Consider the following 10,367-nt stretch of genomic DNA (forward strand, 5'->3'; position numbering starts at 1 on the left):
GGAAATCTGCCGTCCTTGCCTGGTCTGGCCTACATGTGACTCCAGACCCATAGCAATGTCTTAACTGTCCTCCGGGATGGGCAATAAATGCTGGCCCAGCCAACGATGCCCACATCCCATGAACAAAAAATGTTTTAAAAACGGAAGGGAGTTCCTCAGGGTCGTGTCCGAGGCCCAACCATCTTCAGCTGCTTCATCAATGACCTTCCATCATAAGGTCAGAAGTGGGGATGTTCGCAAATGTTCACCATTTGCGACTCCTCAGATAATGAAGCAGTCGGTGTCCAAATGCAGCAAGACCTGGACAATATCCAGGCTGGGCTGACAAGTGGCAAGTTACATTTGCGCCACACAAGTGCCAGGCAATGACCATCTCCTACAAGAGAGGATCTAACCCTCGCCCCATGACATTCAATGGCATTACCATCGCTGAATCCCCCATATTCAACATCCTGGGGGTTACCATTGATCAGAAATGAACTGGACTCGCCACAGTAATACTGTGGCTCTAGAACAGGCCCATGCTATGAATCCTATGGTGAGTAGATTATGCCCTGACCCCCAAAGCCAGTCCACTATTTACAAGGCACAAGTCAGGAGTGTGATGGAATACTCTCCACTTGCCTGGATGAGTAGCAGCTCCAACAACACTCTAGAAGCTCGACATCATCCAGGACACAGCAGCCTGCTTGATTGCTCCCCCACCCACAAACATTCAAACCCTCCACCACCGACGAACAGTGGCAGCCGTGTGTACCACCTTCAAGGTGCCCTGCAGTAACTCGCCAAGGTTCCTCAGGCTAGACTTTCCAGACCCACGACCTCTACCATCTAGAAGGACGAGAGCAGCAGATACCTGGGAACCCCACCACCTGGAGGCTCCCCTCCCAGTCACTCACCACCCTGACTGGGAAATATATCGACCGTTCCTTCACTGTCGCTGTGCCCAAATCCTGGAACTCCCTCCCTAACAGCACGGTGGGTGTACCTACACCACAGGGACTGCAGCAGTTCACGAAGGCAGCTCACCACCTTCTGAAGGGCAACTAGGGATGGGCAATAAATGCTGGCCTCGCCAGAGAGGCCCACATCCCATAAATAAGTTTTAAAACAACTCGGCCCTATTTCCTTCACCATGTGTGCTGCTCCGTGTATCTCAGTGCTGTCTCCTCACCAACAAAATCCCAAAGAACAAGGGAGGAATTCTGAGTGGGCAGGCTATCCCAGACACTGACTGACTATTCATTAATACAATCAATCCTTGAACATTGTTGAAGAGAGAGACATGTTGCTAAAGTTTTCCATCTGGCCCTCATCAGGACAAATACAAGAATGCCTAATTTCAAACCATCGCAACAATTTATACTACAAGGGAACAGTATTCATTGATATGCAAGTTGAATTTGATTCAATCTCCTATCCATTCCAAGACTTTTTTTTTTCACTCTCCCTCTTTCCTTATGGCAAAGTGGGAAGCTGGTCAGGAACTGTGAAGGAAATGCAGACCGTTGACCCGAAGGGAATGGACGTCGGGATGGGTCAGGGTGGTGGGTTGGTGTAAACGGGCTGACTTGAGGAGTTGATTTTTGTTTTCTTCCATTCCAGCCAGGGAGATCTCCGTGGACGGACACTGGTCACCTGGGGGCCTGAAACGAGACCTCGTGGAGAACGGAGGGAGTCGGCCTGGGAGTTACTTCCTGGGAGTGAAATCTCTCGTTCAAATTAACTTGGGCAAAGGGGAACCGATGACTGGAGTCATCCAGTGGATGGGCCACCTCCCAGATCTGACAGACGAAATTGCTGGTGTTGAACTGGTAAGAAGAAGGTCGGGACGTTCCAGTCGCAAAGTGGAACTCATTCCCTCGAGCAGCACTCGGACCTCATTCCCTGCGGTTCCATCCCTCAACCTCTCATCTCCTTCAAACCTCCCCCCCCCCCCCCCCCCCTCTGCCTGAACTTTTCATCACTCTATTCCCCTTGATGTTTTCTCTGTCAAACTTTGCTCCAGCCAAGTGGCCTTTTTTTGTGTGCGTGCTTGTGTGCGAGTGAAGGTACAGTGGGAAATATGCTGGGCTGTTCGATTGTAGAGGCATCACAGCAGCTCGTTTTGGTAATAGTGTCGATGAATAGTGACCGAAGAGGGGGAGGGGGGGGGGGGGGGGGGGGGAGGTCATTGCAGTCAACTACCGAGTACTGGAGGCCTAACTGGATTGAGGTAGCGAGCTCCCTTACCTGAAGGATATATAAGAAGCACTTTGGGTTGTTAAACTATTAAATGGTACCGGGCAGATATTTTCCATGGTGCCTAAATACCAGGGTTGTCCCAACGGTGCATATGGTGTTTATCGAATGTACAGCACACAAACAGGCTTTTGGCCTAACTGGTTTATGCTTGGCAACCAGCTCTCCCTGTGCCTCATCTTCACCGTTTCGCTTCTAATCCTTTCTTCCTCATATTTATCCAGCTTCCTCTCAAATGATAATGACAAATGATAATCTTTATTAGTGTCACAAGTAGGCTTACATTAACCCTGCAATGAAGTTACTGTGAAAATCCCCTCGTCGCCACATTCCGGCGCCTGTTCGGGGACACAGAGGGAGAATTCAGAATGTCCAAATTGCCTAACGACACGTCGTTCGGGACTTGTGGGAGGAAACCGGAGCGCCCGGAGGAAACCCACGCAGACACGGGGAGAACGTGCAGACTCCGCACAGACAGTGACCCAAGCCGGGAATTGTACCCGGGTCCCTGGTGCTGTGGAGAAACAGTGCTAACCACTGTGCTGTAGAAATGGATCTACACTATTCACTTCAACCACACTCCCCATGGTCACAATTTCCACAATCTCACCACTCCCATGGGTGCAGAGGTTTCTCTTTGAATAATACTGGAGGGCCAATCAGGGACTTTCCGGTTTGAGAGGAACAGCAGGCTGTGATGACAGGAAAGGAAGCGAGAAGGTTGCTCAAGATGGAGGCGCTCACTCGCCCTCTCTCCTGCACCTTAAAGTTTTCAAATAAAAATAGTTTCTTGCAGCCAGGCCACCACTGTGGAGTAGTTTTCTATTCGGGCCTGTTTAATTGGCCATAATAAGGTCCTTATCGAGGCTGATCGGCTAGCTGCTTCGGTGCGGGCCCCCAGTCCCACCTCCAAAAGAAATGGCTGGCAAGTTGGATGGAGCGGGGGAGCTGGCTAATTCCAGGTCTGCACATTTTGGCATTTTACTTCCGATTGTGTGAAATGAGCACGGGGATTTTCCCTTTGGCAGATTTCCGCTACCCCTGATTCCCCAAACCAAACCCTTTACACAAATGAGGAATAGTGGTCCCAGCACTAATCCCTCTGGAACGCCAATTTCCATCCTTAACTCTTGTCTTTCCTGTTTTGTAGCCAGCTTACAGCCCGCTCTGCTACTTGTCCCTGACTCCACATATCCTGACACTGGCCATGAATCCACTGTGCAGCCTGGTGACAAAGTATATTACATCTACCACACAACCCCTGTCTACCCTTTCTTTTACTCCTTCAAAGAATCGAATAATGTTGGTGCAACATGGCTTTCCCTTTTCACATTTGTGCTGACTTCTCTTTATTCCAGTTTTCGGTTTCTCAATTTCTTTCCATTCCACCTTTGATTAAGCATTCCATTATCTTTCAGACCACTGACATTAAGCTAATTGATCTATAGTTTCCTGAGCTTGTTCCACCTCTTCATTTATAAGAATCGCATTAGCTCTTCCCCAGCCCACTGTTAGAATTCTCTTTCTGGTTTCCAGGGGTGGAATGTCGAGGGAGGGGACACGCCTCCCGGCAGACAGCCGAATTTTTAACCCTTTTCGCCAGTTTCTGGGGGTACTTTTGAGGATCTGGAGGCAGTTCAGAAGCCATTTTAAGTCTAGCTCCATGTCGAAGTTGGCCAATATCTGTGGTAATTATCTCTTTGTGTCGGTGAGTTTGGATTCAACATTGAGGACATGGGAGGGGAGGGGTCTGGAAAGTTTTGGGGGCTTGTTCGTGGAGGAAAAGTTTGTTATTTATTCCTAACTTTAGAAACAAAATTGGCTGATGCAACTGACCTGGATCAGGGTTTTTAACCTCTGGTAGCTGGCCCCTTTCACCTTAGACACCTTTTATATCCTATTTGATCTGTTTATTTTTTTTAAAATTTGGAGTACCCAATTCATTTTTTCCAATTAAGGGGCAATTTAGCGTGGCCAATCCACCTACCCTGCACATCTTTGGGTTGTGGGGGCGAAACCCACGCAAACACTGGGAGAATGTGCAAACTCCACACGGACAGTGACTCAGAGCCGGGATCGAACCTGGGACCTCGGCGCCGTGAGTCAACAGCACTAACCACTGCGTCACCCTATTTGGTCTATTTCACTATTTCCACCATGTGAGCTTCCTGTTAAATATCGGGGGCAAAGTCATTTCATATTTCTGCCATTTCATTGTCATTAGTTGGTGTGTTGGTGTCATCTTCAGCTGCCAGACACCACCACCTCTGACTGTCCTGTGCTGTCCCCACACACTGCATTTAATCAACACCATCCCGCCCATTATATCGGTCATCCATTTTCTCCCTGTTTCCCTCTCCTACATTATAATGTTAAGCGTTCCTTCCAATAACTGTGTGGGAATATATGAAATAGGGGCAGGAGTAAGCCCTTCCAGCCTGCTCTGTGGGACTTAACCGTCTGCTCTGATAATGTGACCAAGATATTTGTTTGACTCAAGGCTCTAATTTCCTTTTTCCCCCGCCCATTTCCAGCACTTCCTCATTTAGTTTATATGTGGAACACTCTCCCATATGTCCATTCAGCTTATCAATTTTCCCTTTGTTTGTTGGCTGTGGCACATATAACGCAGCTGACAAGATACAGAGGGATCTGGGCGTTCAGGTCCATCGTTCCATGAAAGTGGCAGTGCAGGTGGATAGGGTGGTCAAGAAGGCATACGGCATGCTTGCCTTCATTGGCCGGGGCATTGGGTAGAAGAGTTGGCAGGTCATGTTACAGTTGTATAAACCTTTAGTTAGGCCACATTTGGAATATTGCGTGCAGTTCTGGTCACCACACCACCCGAAGGGCGTGGATGCTTTGGAGAGAGGGCAATGGAGGTTTACCCGGCTATTGCCTGGTCTGGAGGTTGCTAGCTACAAGGAGAGGTTGAATAAACTCCGATCGTTTGTAAAGACAGAGGCTGAGAGGAGACCTGATTGAGGTCCACAAACCTCCGAGAGGTATAGACAGGGTGAATAGTTAAAAGCTTTTACCCAGGGCGGAAGACTCCATTCCAAAGGGGCACAGGTTCAAGGTGAGAGGGGGAAAGTTTAGGGGACATGGACAGGAAGGTTTTTGACGCAGAGGGTGGTGGGTGCCTGGAACGCGTTGCCAGTGGAGGTGGTGGAGGCAGGCACCATAGCAACATTTAAGATGTATCTTAATAGACACATGAACGGGCGGGGAATGGAGGGATACAGATCAGTTGGGCAATAAGTAGTAGAGCTAAATAAGGAATCTGGATCAGCGCAGGCTTGGTGGGCCGAAGGGCCTGTTCCTGGACTGTAATGTTATTGGTTCTTCGTTCTTCTCAGCATTCTATTCCTCACATTTTGGTTCAGTTTCTTTGATAACACATCCTTCACCGAATCCGGATGGGAATTAAGGGTTACGGAGTGAAGGCAGGCAAGTGGAATTAGTGAGCATTAGGCTCGAAGGGCTGAATGGTCCTCTTCCTGTTCCTGTTTATTATGACCTTATTCTGACAAAGCAGGTCTTGGCTATCTTAATTCTCCTTTGGGTATCACAATCACACCTCTCACTGTCTCTGATAACTTGCCCAAGATATGTGAACCTTGTTACTCGTTACAGGACTTGACCATTTATTTTGATTTTTCATATCCCAGAATTTGTTCCCTGCATTTCGCCATTATCTTGGATGCCTCCCCATTGATTCTTGATCCCTATTCACACCTTTGCTTTATGTATCCTGAGGTGCCCCCTCTTCTGATTTATGGGCAGTACGGTAGCACAGTGGTTAGCGCAGTTGCTTCACAGCTCCAGGGTCCCAGGTTCGATTCCCAGCTTGGGTCACTGTCTGTGCGGAGTCTGCACGTCCTCCCCGCGTCTGCGTGGGTTTCCTCCGGGTGCTCCGGTTTCCTCCCACAGTCCGAAGATGTGCGGGTTAGGTGGATTGGCCACGCTAAATTGCTCTTAGTGTCCAAAAAAAAAAAAAGGTTGGGTTGGGTTACAGGGATAGGGTGGAGGTGTGGGCTTAAGTGGGGTGCTCTTTCCAAGGGCCGGTGCAGACTCGATGGGCCGAATGGCCTTCTTCTGCACTAAGTTCTATGATTCTATTACTTGTGTCTGCAGAATACTTTGCAATTTTCTTCGATATTCCTTGCTAATTTAATTTCTTCTTTGCCTTCCTGACACAGGATGAAGACAAAGGAACTTCAGATGGAACCTGGAAGGGGCATCGGTACTTCCAGTGTGCAGCCAAGAGAGGACTGTTTGTCCGGGTGGCATCCTGCCAGCCCGACACCAGGTTCCAGTCTCTCGCTGTAACTCTGGAGGACCCAGAACGTACCAGTACGGCAGCTTGTTGGTCAACATCTCCACCTCAGCTTCACGATCAGACAATTATACACCAAGCTTAAGTGGCGGGTGGACAAAGGCCCCATGGCGCGGGTCACCCCATCTGAGGGTCAGGGAAGGTGAAAGGGCAAAGGTGAAAGGGCAAAGGTGAAAGATGAGATGGGTCAGGAAATGTTGATCGAGCAATGTCAGGAGTAGACTCTGGGAAAGCTTAAAAGATCGTGAGTGGTAGGCAGGCGGTTGAAAGGTTAAATTTCCACAGGTCCGCAGATAATAATCTTTATTATAAGCGTGGGTTGGGGGGGTGGGGGTGATGGTGCAGGTGAGTTTTAATTTAGGGATGGTTCAGGACAAGCTATCAGGACTTGATGGTCTGAGTTATAAGGAGAGGCTGGATAGCCTGGGACTTTTTTCCTTGGAGCGTAGGAGGCTTAGGGTTGATCTTATAGAGTAAAATAATGAGGGGCATAGATAAGGTAGATAGTCAACATCTTTTCCCAAAGGTGGAGGAGTTTAGAACTAGAGGGGATAGGTTTAAGGTGAGAGGGGAGAGATACAAAAGAGACCAGAGGGGAAATGTTTTCACACAGAGGGTGGTGAACATCTGGAACGAGCTGCCAGAGGCAGAGGTAGAGGCGGGTACAATCTTTTTCTTTAAAAAACAGTTAGACAGTTACATGGCAGGGTGGGTATAGAGGGCTATGGCCAAATGCGGCAAGTGGGACTACCTTAGTGATAGAAACTGGGCGGCATGGACAAGCTGGGCCGAAGGGCCTGTTTTCATGCTGTAAACATCTATGACTCAAGGACTTTATCACCACCTCCCACCTGTCCACCTGTTCTATTGGAGGTTAATGCAGTCTTTATCTCGAGAGGAATGGGGATGAATGAGACAGATGTGGGGCGGGATTCTCCATTGGCTACCGGCGAAATTGCGAATCACGATTGGGCGGAGAATAGGTTCCGACGCAAAAATTGTGGCGGACGCCGATTTGACGCCAAATCACAATTCTCCGTCACCTCGACAGCGGTGTCCGTGTGGTCTGGAACGCACGTACAGGGTGCCTGGGTGGTGCCAGCAGTGCCAGGGTACCAACCTGCCAAAGGCCCTGCACCTGGGGCCTCCGATCCCCTGGGAGACCTTCACAAGTGCTGTTCCGTCTGGTCCCCCTTTGTGGAGACCAGGACTGAACGACGTTCACTCGAGGCCTCTGAGGTGAAGGGGATCGATTCCAACGCCTCTCCGCCCCGGCTACCTCGGGACACTGCACGTTAAAGTGAGATTAGCGGTATCGCTCTAATATGCAGATTTGCCAAAAGTGATCCAGCCCACAATGGGCGGGATTCATATCGCAACGTCTCAACGGGAACGTTCCCTGCTGAGGCCCCCTATCTAACCCGAGTGACGTTTAATAGCTTTGTGCTTCTCGGCACGGGGAAAGACACAGCTAAATGCATTCGCTATGGGACTTTTGGTCCCATTGGCTGGTTTAGCACAGGGCTAAATCGCTGGCTTTGAAAGCAGACCAAGGCAGGCCAGCAGCATGGTTCAATTCCTGTACCAGCCTCCCCGAACAGGCGCCGGAATGTGGCGACTAGGGGCTTTTCACAGTAACTTCATTGAAGCCTACTTGTGACAATAAGCGATTTTCATTTCATTTAGTTCAATCGCGCCCTATATGTCACAAGAAGCTTATGTCACAGACACTAATGTCAGTGCCACTGGATTAGTACCCAGAGACACAGGCTAATGCTCTGGGGTCCCGGGTTCGAGACCCAGCACAGCAGACAGCAAAATTTGAATCTGGAATTAAAAGTCCGATGATGGGCCTTTGTCGATTGTCTAAAATCCCATCTGGTTCACTAATGCCTTTTAGGAAGAGACATCGGCCCTCCTTTCCCTGGTCTGGCTCTGGCCTACATGTGACTCCAGATCCACAGCAATGTGGATGACTCTTAAATGCCCTCTGGACTGGCCGAACAAACCACTTGAGTTCAAGGGTAATTAGGGACGAGTAATAAATGTTGGCCCTGCCTACGACCCCCACATCCCATGAAAGAATTAAAAAAAACTAAACTGCTTTATTTTTTTCTTGCCGCTTTACGCTTTTGAAATAGGCTACGGTTTGTTTCCCAATTCCTGTTTTGTGAGGTCAGTTTTTAAAGTGACTTGCAGCAGACTCTCTTTAAAGTTAAATCTGAAGTATAGTTTATTCACACATTTAAACCTGGGAATGGGTGCAATTTCGCGCGCACGCACACACACACACACACAAAATACCAAGACAGGAAACTTCAAGAAAAAACACCACCGATATGGATATCAGTTCACGTGCTTGCCAGAGTCTAGAAAAGTCCAGTGAAGGTTCCTTCACAGAGGAGCTACAGTTCGAGTGGGTTGAAATGTTGAAAATCGCTTATTGTCACAGGTAGGCTTCAAATGAAGTTACTATGAAAAGCCCCTAGTCGCCACATTCCGGCGCCTGTTCGGGGAGGCTGGTACGGGAATTGAACCGTGCTGCTGGCCTGCTTGGTCTGCTTTCAAAGCCAGCGATTTAGCCCTGTGCTAAACAGCCCCTTTCAGTTAACTGAAACAGGGTTTGCACAATTCCTTTCAAGTGGATGGTGGCACTGTGCAATGAGGTTGGTATACAGAGACTTGGTCTGCTTGGCAGGCGATGGCATGAATCTTCCAGAAAAACGGGCTCTTTGGAAGCTTAAACTTGATGAAACTGTTGGGAAGTCTGGAATCCTGTTTGGTGTTTTCAGGCTGAGTAGTGAATCTGGAAATGTGACATTAAAACTTGCCGAAGGGCAAAAGCTTAGGTCAAGTGATGTTGCCTATGAATGAGTCAGTTGCAGGCTAGCGAGCAGTTTCAATGTCGCTTGTCAAAATCCATTCTTCACCTTGGGAGCTAGCTGGTGGTTTTTAGCACCTTTGCAGGTAGAACAAGTTTTGATGGCTCTCCCTTTGTTAGAGACCAGGTTGGGGAGGCAGGTTGCCTGCTGTTCCCTGATTTGTGTTAATTGTGCCCTCACAATGGGAGGTGTGAGATTCCACAAGAATGAGGGTTGAGCTTTTGCTTTTTAATTGCTGTTGGAAATTTACAGAAACTGTAGCCAACTTATGAATCATGTGACCTGTAGCAGCCATTTTTTGATTCAGCAAGGTCCAATTTTTAAGTAAACACAAAGGGAAAGGTGTGATTTAAATAGTATGTGATCTCAACCATGTTTTGGAACACCACACTTCTCACTCTTCTAAAGTCCAGCGACTGCTGACTCAACCCGCTTAACCTTTCCTCATAGGATAACCTTTTCATCCCGGGAATCAGCCAGGTGAACATTCGCTGCTCTGCTTCCAATGCATGATGGAGAGGGGGGAGTGAGAGGAAAGAGGTTCGGGAGATGTGAGGGGAGGTGAGGGAGTGCGTCAGTCATACAACAGCGCACAATGCAAATTAGTCACTTTCCATTTTCTCCCCAGCCAACCGGGAGAGCTGTGTGGTTCCTGTCATCGTTCCTCCACCGAGGAACGAAGAGGCTTTCCGGATTCTGGCGGGAAGGATGCGCGGGATTCAGGGACACTGCAATTCCTGCTACATGGATTCCGCTCTTTTCAGGTAGGGGGACCACTCCCCTTGACGATTTATTTATTTTATTTATTTATTTAAAAAAAAAACTTAGAGTACCCAATTCATTTTTTCCAATTAAGGGGCAATTTGGCGTGGCCAATCCACCTACCCTGCCATCTTTGGGTTGTG

General features: G+C 48.6%; 1 protein-coding gene across 1 annotated transcript in view; it reads left to right on the top strand.

Moving 5' to 3' along the window:
- Positions 1 to 10,367, top strand: part of cyldl (cylindromatosis (turban tumor syndrome), like) — a 144,744-nt gene that overhangs the window by 21,710 nt on the left and 112,667 nt on the right. Inside the window, 3 exon segments of the mRNA XM_072508049.1 lie at positions 1,606 to 1,814; positions 6,444 to 6,597; positions 10,091 to 10,226. Coding sequence (XP_072364150.1) covers positions 1,606 to 1,814; positions 6,444 to 6,597; positions 10,091 to 10,226 — 499 coding nt within the window.

This window comes from Scyliorhinus torazame, chromosome 6, assembly GCF_047496885.1.
Source record: "Scyliorhinus torazame isolate Kashiwa2021f chromosome 6, sScyTor2.1, whole genome shotgun sequence".
Classification (NCBI taxonomy): domain Eukaryota; kingdom Metazoa; phylum Chordata; class Chondrichthyes; order Carcharhiniformes; family Scyliorhinidae; genus Scyliorhinus; species Scyliorhinus torazame.